This window comes from Passer domesticus, chromosome 1, assembly GCF_036417665.1.
Source record: "Passer domesticus isolate bPasDom1 chromosome 1, bPasDom1.hap1, whole genome shotgun sequence".
In the NCBI taxonomy this organism is placed as follows: Eukaryota; Metazoa; Chordata; class Aves; order Passeriformes; family Passeridae; genus Passer; species Passer domesticus.
In genome coordinates this window covers 9,833,110-9,854,740 of record NC_087474.1, presented here as the reverse complement: position 1 = coordinate 9,854,740, position 21,631 = coordinate 9,833,110, and the positions used below count along the sequence as shown (strand labels likewise).

The window sequence follows — 21,631 nt, the reverse complement described above, 5'->3', positions numbered from 1 at the left end:
GGGAAGTGAGGCACATTCAAAGCTGGATCCCTGAGATATCAGTTATTAAGGCTGCTAACAAGTCTAAGAAAACCACTGAATTATTATCATGCTCTGTTACACCTACGTAGTAAATGTAAACCAAAATGTTTTGTAAAAATGTCCAGAAGCACTAGAAGCATTTTAAAAAAGCTAACCCTAGAGCTTTGAGCCCAGGCCATAATCTTCATTTAAAGAATATTCAACATGCAAATGTAGGATCAGAACAGTGTGGGAAATGCAAGTTTGGGGCCTTTTTTCAATGAAATGCAAGAGGAAAATGTCCCTCAGCAGACAAAACAAGGTAGGAATATTAATAGCAATATCAGAACCATCTACTTAATCGGTGAGGCTTGGGAAGAAAACTTAATGTTTCATCATAAAAATTTTGCATTTTTTACAGAAGCTAGATTGAGATATCCACACATGGGGAATGCCTAAGGCATTCTTTGATGAGAAACAACAGAAAAATGGTAGACAAAGCATCACTAAAGTCATTAATAACTGAAGCAAGAACAGGACTATCTTGAAAAGAACAGATGTGTTAGACTGATCAAACATTACTGATAGCATCCAACTGGTTACTTTTTGTTTGGCACAAAAAGATTTTAACTAAAAGCCCAAGCACAGATTTAGTCAAAGGTGCAAAGCCTGCATTTTTAGGACTACATCTACATATGCTTTAATTTCACCAAGAAAGCATGGTTGAATAAGAATACATAGCAGTGACCTTGTAATATTGGGCATATCTAGAATAAGACTGCTTCCAACAGATATGTCTAATGACATCCTGGAGAAAAAGCACTTCTCCCCCTGCCATGACCTGCTCTTTCAAGAACAGTATGTTCAAAACAAACACAAATAAGATATAAGAATTAAATCTTGCAGTCCCAAGAATCTGAGAAAGCCAGATGACCTTGGCAAACCCAAGTGCCCACAAAAACTAAAGCAATTACTAGTCTCTTGAAACAGAATGCCATTTTGACATTAACTCTCAATTCACTAAATGTCAGAATTCAGCCCAGCATCCTAATCAGCGGCTGTTTAGTCATTTTTGTATTTTTTAATGTAGATTCTTCAGCAAGCACAGGAGTTGGAAAACAAAGTTGAAACAAGACATATTTGTAATTCCCTAATTTCGAAGTCCTCAGGATGAAGCACATCTCACCATTCAGCTGGCACACTCAGAGACATACAGGCAGCAAATGAACAGGAACTTTCCCTTCTGGTCTCTTAGAGCCACACAAGCAGAGTGAAAGGAGATGGAATATGCTGCAGTCCAAAAGAGCTATAAGCTCTTAGTAGGAAATGTCATAAGATCCATGATCAGCAATTTTTTTCCTGAGTTTGCCCAGAAAGTAACACTCATACAGATTCCACAGCTAACACACATCCATGCTTGATGCACTGGCCCAATTTAGCCACAAGGATCAGTAAGTTTGAAAAGCAGTAAACAAACTTTTTATTTTTTTTGGGCTAGGACAAAAGTACCCACTCCAATTTATGGGGTTTTTTTAAGCCAAAAATATATTCAATTACCATGGCAAAGTGGTGCATAACTACTGCATACTACTAATGCTACAAAAAGCATTAACAAAGGATATTCACTTAAGGGCAGCAACCCAAAGCTGCTTCTGAAGATATCACTTTGTTCTTTAAAGGATGGTATTTGCAAGTACACACTTGGAAGCCCTGCATATTCTTTTTCAAGCATTTCAAAAGCAATGTCCCCAACCACTGTGTACCCCTGGCAGTCACTAAGGAAAACAAAACCCTTTATGATTTACCAAGTAATTTTTCAGCTGCATGTATCAATATACTTCAAATGTATAGTAAAAGCTGTAGTTTAAACACTGTATATGAATCCACTAGCTCATAAACATTCTGTTACCCATAAGGGATTAATTTATTTCCTGTGTTAAAAAATGCACAAAAGTCTGTAAAGTACTGGCTAGACCTGTATAGGCTAATTTAAAAAAAAAAATTAAGCTACAAACAGTAAATATTTCCAGCATTAACATTTTAGAAGACTTTATCAAGACACACCGCAGCACATGGAGAGTGCTTAAATGGACAGAAAAACTCATCAAGCAGATATTCAAGAGCATGTCAACACCAGAGTTACTCAACTAGGCCACTGTGTTGGGAAAGCAAGGCCTTCACAACTGGGACAAGGTGGGCTGTGCAGGTGTCAGCAAAGTGGAAGGAAAACTGCCATGTAAATGCCAGAACCATTTTGCTCCACAGAACAAAACCTCAGTTCAGTTTGAAGAGCTCTAATCAATAACCTCTAAATTGAATAATTTCTCAACAGGAGAACAGTTGTTATTATCAATCATGTATTTCAAAGCAGTATCTGCTAGAAAAAAGATACTGGAATATGAGTCACCAATATGATTTTTGGAGGCTTTAACTCAGGAGATCAATTTAGTTAAAGGCCACAAGTTAGTGCCTGGATTATAACATAAATGTAATCTTTTCCCAGGACTCTGTTAAACTCTTCATATGGGGGTGTGACTGGGAATTCACAGCACTAGCAAGACAAATTCCTATTGGTGCACATACAGAACCAGACAATAAAAAATATTTATATTTAAGCAAACATCAGTCTTATTTCCACACCATTTCACATTTTTTTCATCAGTAAAGAATAAGTAAATGAGATGAACTGAGGGCATGGCAGATCTAAAGCAGTAAGTGACAAGACACTTTTACTGCTATGTGAGTAGGACACAGGCAAATAAGTCATTTATTGAACTGAAATAGTCATATTCATACATACACACACATATATATATATGAAAAATGTAAACAAGAATGTTTACAGAACTGGAAACTTCCATTGAAAGATACAACTTCGAAAAAGACCCCAGCTGAATGCAGGCTTGAAGGGCAAAAGTACTATCAGGGTGATATACTTAGCCTATGAATATCAAAATATACTTAGAAAAACACTTTGAGGCAAAATAGGTAACTTGTAAATAAGAACAGAAAATACAAGAAGAAAGTACAGGAAATTTCTATAATTAACATAGGAAACAAAACTCTTGAAGATAAAAAAACCAAAAGATTAATCTGAAGCTAGGCAGACTAGGGAGGCACAAAAAGTTTAACAGGGAAGTTAAACATGCAACTAGAGATACGTTGAAATCTTTACCATTGGAACAACCTAACTACAGCTGGCAATTCTAAAATTATCTCTAAATTCAAAACAGTTATCAATGCAAGCAGCTCAAGACAGGTTGATCACAGTGACTCCTTCTGGCTTTACTGGAAGAGAATTTATTTTCTTAAACTGCCTTAGTACTAGATGATAAGAAACATTCTGCTTTTAATAAAGCTATGTTCAGGACACTAAAATGAAAGGTGATTTCTTAATCCACTTAAGATACAAATCACCTCTCACAGATGATGACATGCCATCACTTTGACACACAGGACTGCAACTCTTCCTTTTTTGACACCAATTAACACCATAAAAGCTTTATATACTCTGTCAGTAACAGGGTTCCTCAGTCTCTGAGCACACCAGTTTCAGTTTTCACCCGATAACGAGCCCGCAGTGCCGCTCATTAAGGCAATTAGCGGCGGCGGGGCGCGGCGCGGTGCTGCCCCCTGCTGCTGAGCGCCCGCAGCGCGGCCCGCGCCGCCAGCAGGGGATCGCTGGGACGGCGGGGATGAGTTTTGGGGGAACCTCTGCCCTGCACACCCGAGATCACACGGGCTGACCCACCTCAACCTGTAATGCACACCAGCAAAAGCAGCTCTCTGGAGCAAAACACCTGTTACTGGAGATCCCACATCTGCAATTTTTCCAATTTGCAGCTTTTCACTTCAGAGTGATTGATTGCACCAGCTGAATACTTGTTTTCAGCTGGAACATACTGCGAACACCTCTGGAGAAAATCTTAGAACTTTGTTTTATTCTAAAAGAAAGCACCTCACATGTTCTGAGACAGCTCTACAGCACAAACCAAAGCACAGTGTGTGGGGATAGTTGGGAGAGTTGCATTGAAAAGTGCCCTCCTAATTTGCTAGAAAGTTGATGTAGACATAACCCATCTCACCAAACCATACTTGTGCTACAGGGTGAAATTCTTTTTCCCCCATCTCACTTTCCAGGAAAGCTGAGGAGTAACAGTGCCAGAGAAATTTAAATGCAGTCACAAAACTTCAGCAAATGAAAACGTATCACTTCCATGTGTAGCTGCCTCTCTTATGAAACCATGGTCAGAAAGTTATGGGCTTCTCTGAGTGACCTTCCACAGAGGAAAACCTTTATGCTAATCCAAGATGATGTGAGACACAATAAACACGGAATGCTGGCCTCATGATTGAGATGTTTGGCATCTAATTATATTGGCATAGTGCATTAGGAGTTGGTCTGGTGAAAAAATAGCTGCTCTGTGAGTGCCAGACTCATCAGGTACTATTCAGCCAGAGGGTGTTAAAACTTATGGTTGAGGACTTTAAATCATCAGTGTTAACAACTGTAACATCCAATTTACAGAACTGATGCCAAAGGCCTATCAAAATATTAAATACTTGGCAAATTATTCAAACAGACATTCAGAAAAGCCAAAAAAAAAAAAACACAGAACAGTTTCTTCTATGCTGCTTAATGTGAAGAGATTGTTACAGTGTTGATTAGAGGGTAATTTAAAAATATTTTGCCAGTAGGCAGTACAATAAAAAAAAAAAAAAAAAAATTCCCCCAAGTATGTCTCAACGGCAAAAATATCAACCCCCCCAACCTCTCTCTGTCTGCATTCATCAGTGAAACACCTTCTGTAACAGAATTTCCCCTCCCACAGATGAGAGCCCCAGCAGCCCTGGCCACTGAAAAGTAAAATCACTTTTGAGACTGTCAAATTTAGGGTGTATTTGGTGAAAAATTCTATGTCAATACTAAAAACTCACACATTCAAAGTACAAAACAAAGACAGCTGATACAGCAGACAAACATAAGGATGATAAAAAGACAGAGTAAGAGTGACTGAAGAGGTTGCACAAGGTCTATTCCATTCCTGAAAGATAAACTCTGCTAGTTTATAGGTCTCAGCAATAGAAGCCAAAACACCAGCTAACAGTTTTTACAGTATGAACCACCACCCAAGATCAACATCATTTGGTCTCAGCAAATATATGGGAAAAAACAAATGTCAGTCTTGGTCATTTCTCTGAAAAAAACATCCTGAGACAAAGCAGTTAATCAGCATGGGGAAACATGCAAGCACCAATGGATACAAAACATTCCAACTTTATACAACATTCTAGGAAAAGTGATAGAAGAATACAAAAGTGATGAGATGAAACAATTCTAGGATGTAGGCTGCAAAATCAAGCTTACTGCTCTATCAGGAGAAGATGACCACGTATACAGGATGATTGTGAAGCACCAATCAAGCTCAGGGGTCCAGGGCAGAAGGGGTTAAACAGGTTTTTGGTTATATATAGGCTAGTCAAGAGCAGAGAAAATGAAAAGAGAGCACTGAAACTCAGTCATAATGTAAATTACACAATTAACATAAAACCAGAAATGTGAGTAAATACTTAGGGTTTGTATTTTGAGCTAGGATTAACAATCATCTTTTATTCTGAGGAAGGGAGGTGAATTTTTTTTCTGAGCAGTCAAGGTCACACATTCACAAGTCAAGAAAAGGTTTGCTTCCTTGGGTAAAGTATTTCCAAGTTACACCTGCATTTTCCATGTATCAGAGCTCCAAAAACTCAAAAGTTAAGTAAACACCAGAACACAGATGCTCACGACTACATTCGTCCATGTTCAATAGTAGCTAGTATAACAACATTAAGCCTAAATAGGTAACTATAAGTGTTACATTAGAATCACTGTTTTGACAGAACATGGCAATCAGTGCCTGCACTTTTATTTCTTATTTTGTGTAAAAATTAGAAGCTTTTGAGAGTAAAAATTAATCCTTTTTTATCCACTGGTTTCAAAGGACTAACCTTTACTTCACAGTGAGTATCAAGACAAGCAAAGGCAATCTGCTTGATCCACTGCATTGCAGCAATAACCCCAAACTGCAAGCATAACCAATGCCAAAAAGAACCTCATACCCTAAATCACTTTAATTGTAACAATTTTTATCAAGACTTACCATATGAGCAATAGCACACCAAGAGCCTTGGCTGCTGTTTTGGAAATTATGTACTGCTGTGCTACATTTGAAGGAGCACAATTGGGGTTTTCTGTGAAAAATCAGTCTCACAAAACAGGAATGAACTCAGCACCTTAAAGCGCACAGGAACATTTCTGGGCAGAATTGCAACTTTTCAAACTTGAAGAAAACCTGTGAAGGAGCTGTCACTTACTCTGTGTGGCCCTGAAAGACATTCACAGAATGGATAGAAGGATCTCTGAAATCCCACAGGCGGAAGGTGGTGTCGCGGGACGATGTCACCACGAGGCGCTGCGTGGGATGCGTACAGCAATGCGTCAGCTCTTGGTCGTGCCCTGCAACCACACAGCAGAACGTGTAAGGTAATGAAAATAAGAGTTTTCATTAACACATATGCTTGGAATGACATGCTGATGGTTTCTTCTCTTTTCCCAAACAGAAAGGAGTAACGATCATTCTGAACTTTAATCCTGTTACTGCTGTAAAAGTTTGGGAATGTATTAGAAGGCAAAAGTCACACTACTTATCTCACATTCAGTAGTGCAGGTTATTGCTGCTTAACACACCATGAACACAGCAAAAGCCTTTTGCAAAGGCTTTTGAAATTTTGGATACATTCAATTTAAACAACTATATTTTCATAGTTAAATCATAAGCTTAAAAGAAGACAAATTCATGCTCAGGGGATTTACAAGACTGCAATTTTAAAAACTTTTACAACACTAAGCAGCAGACAGTACACACTCACATCCTGCTCCTAAGAAACAACTTTCTTTTCTCAGTGTTTTAGTACCCACAAATAATCCCTCATATAAAAACAAACCACCAATTTAATTTTTTTTTGCAAGTGAACAAATACCTGTAAGAGAATGGACAAGTTCAGAAGTCTCTACATCATACAGATTTGCTGTCCTGTCCCACGATGCTGTCACAGCTTGCTTCCCCCCAACAAGCCAGTCAGCTGCTATGACCACTCCTTGGTGGCTTTTCAGGGAGGTCAGTGGGGCTCTGACAGTGGGGCAATCACTGGAACCATCTCCATCTCCATCAGGTTCATCTTTGTCTGAGATTTCAACTTCATCTTCTCCAGACACTTGCTGTAAAACGCAAGGGGAAAAAAAGGTTTAGAGTAAAAGGGAAGGAATGTCTCTAAGTTACATTTTGCAGTGTAAATGCTTCCCAATCCCCTTAATGTGAATGTGGGTAAAATAATTCTGCTGCACCCAGTCCATTCCAGTACTCACTATCACAAACTTAGTTGAAGGAATATAACCAGTAAGTTAAGTGCAGTTTTAAGAACTCCTTTTAACAACTTGCTGATGTGCAGCTGAGGGAACTGGAGTTGTTCAGCCTGGAGAAAAGGAGGCTCAGGGGAGACCTCATTGCTCTCTACCACTCCCTGAAAGGAGGGTGCAGCCAGGTGGGCATCACTCTTCTCCCAAGGAACAAGGGATAGGACAAGAGGAAGGGTCCTCAAGTTGCACCAGGGGATGTTTAGGCTGGATATTAGGAAAAATTTCTTCACAAAAAAAGGTTATCAAGCCAGGGAAGTGGTGAAATCAACATCCCTGGAAGTATTTAAAAGATATGTAGATGTCACCCTTAAGGGCATGGTGTAGTGGAGGGCTGTGACAGTGCTGTATTAACAGCTGAACTTGATGATCTTAAGAGATTTTTTCCAATCTAAATAACTCTATGTTTCTACTTCATTTTAAACTCTTCTACAAACTCTTTAGGTCTGAGTATCAGTCCCCTTTACTGTCTGGTAACTGTATTACCCTAGAGTTTCATTGCAGCACATTACCAAGGGACTTTTCTCCTTTCAATTTTTAGAGGTAGGAAGCACCTAACAAGACACTATGTTAATCTTTGGGAAGAAAATAATTTACAGATATATTTTTATTCATTAAAAATCAAATCATTACAGCAATATTTGTCTGTTGACCAACATACAGTGATCATGCAGTGCTTATGTAAACTGGATGCAAAATAAATTCTTTTGCTCATCATTACACATCATTCTCTGAACTCCTTTTACACTTACACAAGACAAAAACATCTTTTATGTTACTTGGGGGTGGAAAAGATAACATTTGTATTTTCTTTCAAAATGGAAATGCCAAATCAAATAAACTGAATCAAACATTTTCCACTCAGAAATCTATCTCATATTATAAAGTTAACTCTTGCCCCTACTTAGCCTACTGAGAAGCTCATGCCATAAATAATGTTTTCTTCACAATTTAGTAAGAGTGTTTTTTAGTAAAATAAGCATTTGACAGGTTTATACTTTACAGTAAATACTGACTAAATAAAGGCCTGGGGACAACAAAATCAGACAGTGTGATGTGTGCTGGCAAGGGCTAATTAGAAATCAATGAAGACTCAAATAAATGCCAAAATTACAAGTCTTTACCATCAGTTTTCAATCTACAGCAACTATAGCTAATACAGGTGCCTCAGTAAGTTATGCTACAAAAATTTAACCAATTTACAAAGAATTTAATTATTACAAAAAAAGAAGTTATTTGACTGTTCATTTACAGTTCATTTACACATTTACTACCTTGAACAAAACACTAATTTGTCTACTTGAAGCTGTAAATTCTATTCTGCACCAAATGCTTTTGAAAACATGAAGGGAGCCTATTTTCAAAGAAAAGCTGAAATGCAGCTGATAAACTAAAACCTTAAAATCCCACCTTTGGCAGTCCTGAAATCATGTAATTTTTTAATTATGTGTAAATTTAACATTCAGTCTTATCATAAAACCTGTATCTGATGAAATTGCTGTGCAATTAGTTTAGTTGTAGCAAGCTGATTGCTTACATTGCTGTCTGCAGTTGGCTGAGGTGTAGGCAACTGTACTATGTATCTCCAGATGTGAGCTGTCTGGTCTCCAGATGCTGCACAGGAGAGGAGAAGCAAAAAAAGAGAGAGAATAAGTAGGAATATTATTCCATGGGCAATAAAAATAGGCTTTAGTGTTACATTTAGCAATACTGTCTAAGTTGCATCTTTTCCTAACAGACATGAGTATGAACTTTATGGTAAGCAAGTCTCAACATCTCAAACATAATTTATTATGCAAGATATAAGCAGCTACCAAATTAATCACTCCTACAGCACTTGAATACTACACATCAGAACATGAGTCTCACCACTGCTCTATATGTAGCATTTGAAGGAGGCATTTAATACATCACAAGATATTCATTTACTGTTTCTCAAAATACTGAGGTTCTTTATTCAATTATTTCTTCCATTAAATGTTATTATCTTGGTTTTAATGAGAATTCCAAAATAACAAGTGTGAAGCTGTTCCTCTTCTGCCTTAAACAACTCAGCTTAACTAGTGGCAGTTTACAGCTCAGAAGGGACCATATGATTTTAACTCCATCTGCTTTAAAATAGACTTATTCATTGTTAACTAAGGACAAACTCAAGATTGTCCTTGCTATGGTCAGAACAAACATGTTCTAATCCTTCAGGCTCTCCAGCCACTCCTCTCCCAACTTATACTTGTGCTTAACATTACTCTGCTTTATGTAGCATCTGGCATTGGAACTTGCTAAATTTTATCCCATTACTCATCACCCAGTGCTCTCCCTTTTTTGGATCCCTCTGAAAGGCCTCCTATACCTCACAAGAACCAGCAGCACCTCCCAGTTTGATACCACCAACAAACCTGCTAATGATGCTTTCAACTCCTGCACCCAGGTCACTGATAGATCTGTTGCACAGGGCTGGCTCTAGAATTGATTCCTGAGGAACACCACAGGTGATCCTTTGCCAGACAGACACAGCCCCATTTACTGCCACCCTTGAGCTCTGCCCTTGAGCCAGCTGCCCACACAGCACACCATGAACCAGCTCATCCCACAGCTGGACAACTTGTCCAGAACAAGACTGCGAAGGACAGTACCAAAACCCTTACTAAAAACCCCAGGAAAACTTAATCCACCACATCTTCCTCCACTAGGCAGGTGACCTCATCCTAGAAGGATGTCAAATTAATCAAACAGGACCTTCCCTTTGTGAACCCATGCTGACAGTGCCTGATGACTGCATTATTCTTTAAATACCTCTCAGCAGTACCCAGTATAATCTCCATCATTTTTTCAGGAACTGAGATTGGATTAACGGGTCTGTACTTCCACTGGTCTTTCCTCACACCCTTTTTGCAATATTGGAGTAACACTAGTCAGAAAAGACCTCTCCAGACTCCCAAGAACTTTGGCAGGTAATCAGGAGGTATCCTGCCGTAACACACACTAGTTCTTTGAGTACTCTGGGATGAATTCCAGAACATTCACCTGATGTATGATTCTAAGTGTCTGGTTTGGAGCAGGCAAGCACAAATGACAACATGAGATGAAAAACACAGATGGCAAGATCTAGCTCTGATTTGTTATGCCTTCAGATGTAAAAATAATCCAATCAACAAGGATGCTGACAAGCAATAGGGAGACAAGCTGCAACCAGAACAAACTAACCAGAACAAACTAGCAAATTACACTTATTTTCCATCAAGATTGACATACTCAACATACGAAAAAACTTCACATACCTGTAAGAGCCACTTGCTCAGTGGGATGAAACTTAATGGAGTTTACTGTATGAAACAAAGCAAAGTTTTAAGTTAGTATAGTAAAAGAATTCTTTCACAATATTTTATCATTAAAAGCATTGAAAGTCAAGTAGTCTTAAGTTTTCAGCCATTTTTGGTAGTCATCTTTAAGGTGATATGAAAGTGTAGTATCAAGGGAAGCAGCTACAGTTGAAACAAATGAAAGCAAGCTACATACAACACATTTTCTAGCAAGTTATTTTCTGAATCTAGTACAAGTGGTTCATGTTAGAGAGGATAAACAAATCATATGTAAGCTGACAGGGGATAATGCTCTGGAATTCCATACAGAGAATTTAAGCATTCATAATTATTTCTAACTCAATGAAAACTTACTATATGTTACCATCAACATCCTGCCTATTATTTAGCATTGCAAGAACAAATGCCAGAAAACCTGATGCAAGTAACACAAATCAGATTTCAGTCCTGCAACCATATGTAATCGAAATCAACCAACAAAACTCTTCATTTCATTTCAGTGCATAAGATTCAATTCAAGACAGAACTCAGAACTCATTTCCATCCATTTTACAAGTAAAATAGATGCATATGTTGTTGGGAGAGCGTGGTGTAATGAGTCTAAAAAAATACCCCCTAAATGGAACTAACTTTATGGTGCACCAGCTGCTGGCACCAACACCTTTGCACCATTTCAAATCAACTGTCAAACAAAAAAAGTTTTATTACATAAAAAATACATTCTTTATATTATAATTTATAGATTTATATCGTTGCATAAAATGAATATACAATATAATTTATCTTTCATTGTTGTTCAAACACAGTTGTTTAAACACAACTGTTTAAATACAGGTTAGAACTGCTTATTTTTGCAGTTATCCAAATAGCAATTTTAAAAGAAAACTACCAGCATGAAAGTTCAAGTGAGTGAAGTATTCAAACATGACTTTATAGAACTGAGAGGTCCATGCAGCAAACAACCCGAGATATCTGAATGCAATAACATGTTACCAGTTGTTTCTATGCATTTATCTTTGTGCTGTAGGAGCTAGAAGTCACGTAGCAGGAAGAAAAACCCACAGCTGAAGCAGTTCTACAGAATTTAATTCTATTTCTACCCTTGCCAAAAAGTTCATGTGAAGTGCTGAGTTATTTAACCAAACAATCCTGGTCAATAACTGGGCTCCTCACTTTTCCAGTATGATCACTCAAAGTGCTCAGGTCACAACAGCAAGTAAAAACTCTGGAAAACCTCTCCAGTTTTGGTCTATAAAATCCTGTATTCTAACTCATTAAGAGGCAGAAGGGTGTTAATCAAGTTCCTGTCAAATTGGACACCAAAAATTAACATAAAAGACTTCACTGCACTGCACCTCCCCACCCAAAGAGGGGTTTAAAAAACAGTTTCCACAATATTCATACTGGTATAAAGAAAGAAAAATACCTATATTTAATTAACTGTCTTAAAAACAAGATATTTGCATTATGCAGCAAATTATATATGAGATCTTAAACAAAGAAGTGCAAAAAGTTATTCACCTAGCATCTGTAGTTCTAACCCAAATATAACACAGATTCTGCAAGACAGCTAATTTCTGATTATATAAGCTTCTTTTGTTCTCCACATGCACAAGACCACATTGAGTTATGACATTTAACTTCTGAGTGTTGCAACTGTGCCTGTAAATTTCTTTATATGGACTTGTTTATTCATTTAGCATTTGCAGAACTGTCTTAATGTGCCTCACCAATAAAGAATCATATTACAAAACGTTCTCTGTATGAAAATTAGTAGAACTTCACAATTGACTTGTTAACGATGTTGGCAAACCTGCAAGTGAAACCACAATAAACATTTCTGTAGCTGGCCAAAACACATTTCCCCCTCCCATGCTCTGTTTATTTTCACAACATGCCCTTATCTTACCTGAGCCGACATGCCCTACATACTTGACAAGGCACTTCCCTGTTTCTATGCTCCACAGTAAAGCAGTGTGATCTACAAAGATTAAAAAGCAGCTGTAAATAGTTAAAAACATATGTTTTTCATTTTTACCCTTTCAACAAACAAGTTATCTTCCACTGTAGTACATACCATATGAAATAGATTTTAAATGTAGAACTCTTGACTACCACCTTATATACAAAACCTAACATATTTTTATCATTGTACACATCTCCCCCAAAAAGTAAAGGTATCAGATTTATTTGCAGCAAGGCAAATTGAAAGGCAAATTCTGTATAATGCTCCAGCCAATGTATCATGAGACTCAGAAAAAAAGAGAAAGCATTCCATGGTGAAAAAGGCAGCCAATACAAACAGGAATTCTATGCACAATCTATTTACTTCCTGCATGGAAATCCCAAATGCATACAGGTCACTGTAGAGCACTAAAAAATTAATTTAAAAAGGAAATCATTCCAAATGCCACTCCTTTATCCTGTCACACCCAAAAATAAATAATTAATTTAAGTATTTAAGTGGGTAGTACTTTAAAGCTGAATTGGAGAATGGTTTCCAGGTTAAATCAGGACAAAGACAAGATGTCCCACACAAAAACAAAATGTGCCCCCTCAGCAGGCACATAAAAATTGTAATAGATCAGTTCAAGAAGCAGAGATTTCTGGCCCATAAATATTAAAGTCTAGTCAATACCTTCAGATTCTGTTCCAGCTTCAAAAGAATGTCACTTCAAATTGACTGGTTCTGTCTGGTCATGATTTATTTTCCTAATAATTTTCCAAAACTACACAAGTCTCTACATTGATTTTTGGACTATAATAGATTTAGTGACTTGTTCATTAGTACTTGTACCCCCTCAAGTGGAAGGAATAAATCTAATAAAGTAAAAAGGACTGAAAATTAAGATTTTTAGCTGCCCCTGTGTTTTGAGACAAAAGATAGAATGCAAGATTACAAGAATATGCAAACTATGACCACATGTACAGCTTCTATTAAACAAAGACTAAACAATGCTAGGAGAGAAAGCCTGCAGGGATCTGTTTCCAGGCATATGGAATTCTGTGCCAGAGGCCTATCTGAGCAAGCAGCTCCCCATCCCACCCACCCAACATGCCAGAGCTGACTAAGGAGAGTGTGACCTGCATGGAAGTGAACTGGCACACACTTTAGGGAGACCAACAAGTATGCTTGAACCTTCTAAGGGAAAGGAAATTCCAATTTTAAGAATTTTTCAGCTACAGAACTTCTTTAAAAGGACTCTTTCAGTGTGAAGCTCAGTTTTTGAGTACACTTTGGATCTGTATTTGCTATAGCTTAGGGACTTCACCAGAATTTTCTAAATATTCAAGCAACACAGAACTTTACCAGCAGATGCGGTTCCCAACACCACTGGCTGAGTTTTCGCGACACTGACATCCCAAATACCATCCCTGTGGCCAACATATTCCTTTACCAGCTGACAGATTGCCCTTGATGTTGTAGTTTTAAAACTGGATACAATCTGGAATAGCAGAGACACCAACATTTTTTTCCACATCAAACCAAGATCAGGTAGTTATCTTACAAATAAGAATAGATATTAACTTTTCCATGATTCTTTAACATTCTGACAAATCATTACTGTCAAAAATTTGACATTTGATGGTAGGAAAGTGAGTTTGGATGCAAACATACCTCTCTTTTTTTTTTTTTCCTTTTTTAGTAGCAGCCCTTTTACAGAATGCAAGACAAACTATTCTGCACTACAATAATGCAATCTTATTGGAATAAGTGCAGAGCGCATTTCTCATTCAGTCTGGGTAAGCATTTTAATGGAAAAAAAAAAAAAAAGAGCAAAGTTTCCTTGCCTATTCCCAAACAAGTACATCTGGTAACTCAAGACAATCCCTGCTAGCCAGTGTAATGTCTTTGAAAAAAATGTACTTATTATATAATTCTAGTAAAACCCAGAAATAGTCCAATTTAAAACACTCACTGCTGTTTTTCTTTAAAACTGAACAAATCTAATCAAATCAAACATCAACCTGAGAGCATATGCCTGTTTATTTGTGTAATGAAGCTTTTAAAAATATATGTCAAACTCATCTAAACATTTGATAAGCATGATCCCTCAAAGTAAAGCTATTAGAGGAAAAACAGAGAAGGCTCATTAAATCCAAATTACTGTATGCATAAGTAATATCAAACAAAAGGAAGAAAAGTGTAGTAAAACAGTAAAACTACAAGTCACTACAGTGCAGGAATGCTCAAAACACTTGGCATCTACAGAAAGGATGCAAATGGCAGAAATTCTACATTTTCAGATAAAGAGAAGTGCAATATTAAAAAAAAAAAAAGTTTCTCTTGCTTAACACTTCCATAGACAATTGAAACAAAGAGTCGTGAAAGATGGCTTTAAAAAGCCATCATTACAAATACCCTATTTTTACCCAACAAGTCTTGAACCTCATAACTCTTCTTTGAAAAAGACTACCTCAAAAGCTTTGTTAAACTGAATGAAAAAGACAATTTCAATTTATCAGTGTTTTCCTCAGCATGGAATTACAGGCAGGTATCTGACCAGTTAAATCAAAACCTTTAAATACGTCAACACAAATCACATTAAGACTTATCCACAGCTTAGTAAAAGTTAGAAAGTTAATTAAGTCTACATTTCAGATACAATAAACTAAGGTTAAAATCCCATTCGTTTCTGGTATTAAAATAGAAGGTCTTAACTATGTCATTAAAGCAAATTACTTCAAAAAATATTTTTAAAGCTAAAAGAAAATCTGCAAGAGCATTCCAAACCCTGAGCATGTCAACTCTCTAATGATGAAATGATAATGCCCTATTTGAATTCCAAATTATCAGCTAATATGCATTTTGGTTTCACAGCAGCAGAAGGAACAGTCATTACAGATGCACTGAAAAGAAAATGGGCTAATGGTAAGGATTATTAGTTCAACCATACTGCAGACTTTCCTAAATTCTCAACACCATCCTACAGATACAACTTTTACATTGAATACAGTCCTCAAATTAAATGGACTCATGTATGAAAAGTGGAACAGCTGAATTAAATACTAACAGGAAAGGATTAATACAGCACTCAGCTCAAACTTCAAACTTGGTATTTTTCAACTCAGCCTGTGCTTGCATTCTATTCTGTCTTTCTAATGTTGAGTCAAACCCCCATACAAAAGTTTTCTAGGAGAAACTATCCCCTACCCATCAATAAACACAGAATTTCCAGAACTGCTGGACAGTGGTTTCACTGATCATGTAATAGCAAGGATGTAAAACTCCATTTGAGGTATTAGCAGTCTTTAATTAATACACAGAAGAAAAGAGTTCAAGAACACTATCCAACAGTAAACATCCTGATACAGATATTTACTCAACACACACTTATTCCAAGCTTTTTTTTCCTTTCATTTTTTGCTACTCTTCACCTCACATATCAGCAATTGGATAAACTAGACAGGGCCTGGACTACTTCCTGCTTTGCTAAACACACATAATGTCCCAAGCCAGGAAAGGAAATATTTAAAGAACATGCAACTTGCTAAAAAGAGGTCTCTGTAGTGCAGAAAATGTCTGAAGTAACTTCTGTAGATCATCATACACAAATAAATGACCAACCACATCCTGCGTGTGTTTCACCTTTGCCTGTCCTCTTTCTTAAATTGATACAGTTTCATGTACTTCCTTCTACAAAAAGATTTGTTAATAGGGAAACAATCGCTTACTATGTAAACAAGTGAAAATTGAAAACAAACTGAAACAATTGCATGGCAAGCAGAGTGAGGCACCCTGTAACAAAGTTTCTTAGACAGGGTACTTTAGAAACAAGAATAAAAACCTGATCAACTCAGGACCAGTCCAGCAGCATTACACTGTGCCTGATGAACAGAATGTCCTGTAAAGCAACTTTAAGCAGTGAGGGCAAAACTACATAGTCAAAAAAAGTTTTATTCTTCTTAACTACGGGGTGCAGAAATACTTTCTTTTAAGAGTTTTTATCCTGATCTAGACAAATCAGAGATCCTGGTATTTAGTTTGGATGGAGCAAGTTACATCATTTCAGTTTATTTTAGGACTCTGCATAAACAATTGATGCTTCCCTGATGTTGTAACAACTTTCATAAGCCAGGCATCACTAACAGCAGCCATTACATGTTGTTAATATCAAAACATGGATTTCATATAGTGATTCCTGCATCTAAAATTAACTGCACGTAAATTACAGAATCTTGTCCATTAACAAAAAATGAGTTTTAAGATTACCAAATTTTAAATCTACTCTGCCTCTTCAGGATTTGGACATTGGTGGATAACCCTTGCTGCTAAAACCACGCTGTTCTGAAATGAGTTTTGCCTACTTGATATATAGCTAAGTGATGAAAAATATTCCAGCATGGAAATTTCATATGAAGGGCTTGAATTAAGAATGTTCTCTTCAGCATTTTCCCCAAGAGAATGAACAGACTGCTTTAGTATTTATTACCATGTCCTAGTATTTTTACCAATATTAAAGCAGTCAAGGATCAGCCTTCTCATTAGATTAAGCAAACAGTGAAAGGTTTTTTCAGGGAAAAAATTAATTCTATATGCACTGCCAATCTGAAAAATGTAGTTGTGTGCAATTACACAAAACAATTGGTTTGTAAAACTTCAGCCTGTTCTAATCTTCCATGGAAAAAAAAAAAACAAAACCACAACCAATCCAAAAAACCACACACCCAAGAAACCCCTGTATGGCAGTGGTATAAAGGGCTGAAGAAAAAACTTGTGATCTGCTACCCCAGGGAGTTTGGAACACAACCATTTTGGGAAACAGCATTGTTCATTCAATGCTCACAGAAAGTACAGCCATAAGAATTTCAAAGCTGTTGAACTCTTAAAACTATAAATGTGTTTTTCCTCAGACAGGGTATTGGGGTACTACATCCAGTCAGGGTCCAGATGGAAAAATCATGGTTTGTTAGAAAAATTGTGTTCTTTCTTTGCTCCAGTCTCTCTGTGGGTCAAGAGGCAAAAGTTTACACTTTGACTCTTCTGTGTGGAGAGGAAGGAGAGGTCAAAATAAATCACCTCTGTGAAGTGCATTAAGGTTACAAAGAACACACTGGACAGAGATATTCTCAGTGTTGTAATTTCCTTCAGCTCCTGTCTACTCCCCAGTACATTCTGACTCAAAGTTGTGAAATACATCAGCACATGCAGATATCTGTTGGCTACCAATTGATACAAGAGATGAGCATAATGTTCAGGTATTAAATTCTTCATGCTCCACTACTCATGGCTGCTCTGCTGTGCACGCAGATCAGCTCCCCAGGAGTCTCCTCCTCACACTTCCCAGCTTCCCAGGCTGAAGCTGCGAGGTCTGCCTGTCTTGCTCAGCAAAAACTACAAGTGCTACATTGAAACAAAGTAAAAGAGGACAAGGATTTAACACTGCCTTAAAAGCCCAAACAAAAAAAAAAAGAACCCCACAACAAAAGAAACTAAACAAACAAAACAAAACCAAAAAAAACCCACAAAGACCAAAAAAACCCCACAAAACAACACACTACACTAGAGGGTACTAATTCATAACTATATAGTAGGTGTACCAAAACTATACAGCCCCTATTAATATCATGTTGCCACTATTTAAGTGGTCTCATTAAAGAATTTTCAAGTCATTAAGTCTTGAAAGAGGCACCTTTATGCATCAAATTGGCAAGAATAAAAGTTTGAAAAACAGCAATATAAAAAGCATACCAAATAAACCACCATAGCTTCAGTCTATTTCACTACCCTATTCTTATTTTCAAACTTTCATACTTAAGAGAAGGCATTTCCAAGACACCTACACCACATATCAGCCTGCATTACAGGTCACCACAGAGCTGCCTACACAGCTGGTTGACATACCAGATTCCACTGTGGTTTCCTCACATTTTATTTAACCTTAATAATATATCATTAAATGACTCTGATAGAGAAAAAAAACAGCAGCAGGTAAACTCTCTGCAAAAACTGAAAAAGAGAAGAGAGTGAGGGAAACAAAAATACTAGGCTGATGCAGATGTACAAAATGAAAAGCATCAGAAAGGTTAACTGTGCCAGTACACCAAGGGAAAAAACATCACTAGCTACTGATGAGCAAGGCTTGCAACATAAAGGAAACAAATTGTTCTAGTCTCATAGCTAAAAATAAAAATTATTTTTAAAAGGGAATGTGTAATAGTACACATAGAGGCGCCTACTTAAATCCCCATTTCAACTGCAATATCCAAATCTTTATTCAGAATTCCACTAGCAAGTTCTCTATTTCCCTCAGAAACATAATTATTTTTTTTAGTTCTGTTTACAAAACAACACTCCCACATACACATGTGCACACTCTCTCCCCTCCAACATCCCTTCTTCAAAGAAGGTGAGTAATTATTGTAACAATATCATATGGTATAGTTGAAGTAATGGGTCATTGATGAATCCAAGATAAACATACTACTCCTTAGGAGCAGATTTACTCACAGACCAGCACTACCCAGCTAAAGAAACCCCAATTTACAACTTAAAACACAGTCACATTAGTCTCACATGGATGTACACATGGATGAGTAGAGATTTAATTTGTCTCATACCTTGCTAGTAGATGCCTTGTAAGTTGTCTTTAATTTCTGAGAAAGCTGACTGGTGCTATGACTGGCTGTTGAGACAAATAAATTCAAAGGAAGATATTTCAAATACAGCATTAGCTTGTTTGTACAAGTAACTGGTATTAATTCCCTTCAGCAACATTCTAAGTTTTGGTCAACAAAGTACAAAAAAGTGGATTCAGAAATACTGGTTTAGGATTCTTTGTGGCTCTCTTACCTTTTGTTTTCAGTTGTCCTTTGCTCAGCTCAGCACCATCAATTGTCTGTCCTTCACCCGCTAAGCGCTCATTCAGGGTGTCAATCTCCCTACGCACTAACAAATCCAGAAATCCACATTACTACAAAAACTGGCTATCATTAATAACAGCATTAACATAGCATTTCAGAACTGCTATGGTTAGTAAGTAAGCTATTTTATGCTAAGGAGAGGAAAGGAGATGAACTGGGATTTTATTAAAGCAGGTCTCACTAAGACATAAAGCAAGACTCATGCTGAATTTTCCAGAGATCAACCTTGATCCAGATTCCAAAGTACTGGTGGCTTCTAATTACTCTAAGGTTTAACAAAAGCATTTCTGTGAAATACATGGCCCATCTGTATTCAATTAAATCCAGCAGAGGACAGAAAACTTGTGGCATCATAAATATTTTAGCCACAGAATTAGCACATCCTTTCTTAACATATGCTATATTAATCACAAAATAGTATTCTCTCAAATACTTGTCTACTATAGAGTCTCAGAAGAAAGGTAGTGCTGCAAATGACTATTTTTTATACTTTGGAATTTATTTTTTAAAAAAAGTTCTGTGTACAGTAACTCCTGCACTACTGTAGGAATTAGACCAAGAACAAAAAATATTAGACTGAGCGTGAGAAGAGAAAAATTCAGAAATTGTCAGGGGGTTGAAAAGAGATCACAATCATAACTAGAGCTGTGAGGTGAAGAAAGTAGATAAAGAAATGGAAATGGAAAAGAAGGAAAATAATCATACTCTGGAGGGTACAAATCCACCACTTGTTTTCTGACAAGCATTTCTGAAGGCTGGGGAGGAAAATTCTACTTTTCTTGCTACCAGCCAACTTCTCAGCAGGAGGCCAAGAATTCAGTTGAGTAAATTGTCACTAAAAAATGCATACTTTTGATAATAGCCTTTAACCAAAACAATCACAGGTTAAGAGAATAAAAAAACCCAGAACATGTCAAAGAAAGCAGGCAAGAATTTTTACTTTTTTTTTGTAACATGAGTGTCTGATTTAACTGTGGGAACTGATTAGGTGTGGAAAAAAAATTGACTTGGACCCAAGTCAGACATGTTCCATAATTCAGAATCCAAGCCAATGCAACACAGCTTAAAATTCCAGCAAGGGAGGCTTGACTGTATAGGCCTGTGTTACTTAACTTGGGATCCTCCTACATCAGCTTGGATCACTTCCATTATCAGACAACTGCACTGTCATCAAACAAACACCTTTTTAAGATAACACCTGGAATTTTTATCTGACTGCTTGACTTCAAAACTCCTGAACAGCTGCAGGTGCAGGTTATGCAATGTGTAAGTAGTTTGATCCAAAACCACTCCATTTTACACTTTTTCAAGCAAGTAGGTTTTCCAAATTTATTTACTAATACTACATCATTAAAATTATGCCTGTGATTATAAAACAAAGCCAAAAACTTCAAAGGCTGGATGGAGAATAGATATAGAGAATAGAGATAGAGCTAAGAAAGTGATTTTTCTGAGAAGGTACAAATTCCTTCATTGGCTACAAAATCAGAACAAGTACTAAACTCCTCACAGAACAGTTACACTAATTATACTACAATATCCAATGTGTTTTAATTAGTGTTACTTCAACCTAAATATGAACAATTCATAAGTTGGAGAAAAAAAATATATACTCACATTCCAAATTTTCTATATACAAGTTTTCAAATTCCCGCTCTATTTGTCCAAAAAGTTCAAGGAGTGTATTCCGGACAGCAGATGGTAACTTGGAATCCTGGGAGGCAAAATATTGGGGGTTATATTTTTCTTTACATATATTTAATAAAATTACTCTTCAATCTTGAACTGATTTTAACAGCTATCTCAATGTCCCAGCAAGGAGGTAAATTAAAACTACTGCTAGAGTAGAACACAAAACAAATAGCTCTGTGCATCACAGAGTTATTCATTTTATATATTCTTTCACTTTCAAGGGATAGAATTCAAATCACCTATGGTATTTGTTTTGGTTTTCTTTACTAGAGAAAAATTATAAAATCAAGATGCATGTACA

The 21,631-nt window shown here is 36.9% G+C and overlaps 1 protein-coding gene across 3 annotated transcripts in view; it reads right to left on the bottom strand.

Annotated features, from left to right (window-relative positions):
- Window positions 1–21,631, bottom strand: part of WDR37 (WD repeat domain 37) — a 43,974-nt gene that overhangs the window by 10,654 nt on the left and 11,689 nt on the right. For all 3 annotated transcript variants that reach the window (XM_064390775.1, XM_064390864.1, XM_064390945.1), the window contains 9 exons: window positions 21,256–21,352; window positions 19,568–19,663; window positions 19,336–19,400; window positions 14,084–14,219; window positions 12,683–12,754; window positions 10,732–10,776; window positions 8,991–9,067; window positions 7,021–7,258; window positions 6,355–6,496 (listed from right to left, as the gene is read on the bottom strand). In XM_064390775.1, coding sequence (XP_064246845.1) covers window positions 6,355–6,496; window positions 7,021–7,258; window positions 8,991–9,067; window positions 10,732–10,776; window positions 12,683–12,754; window positions 14,084–14,219; window positions 19,336–19,400; window positions 19,568–19,663; window positions 21,256–21,352 — 968 coding nt within the window. The remainder of the gene's footprint in view (window positions 1–6,354; window positions 6,497–7,020; window positions 7,259–8,990; window positions 9,068–10,731; window positions 10,777–12,682; window positions 12,755–14,083; window positions 14,220–19,335; window positions 19,401–19,567; window positions 19,664–21,255; window positions 21,353–21,631) is intronic.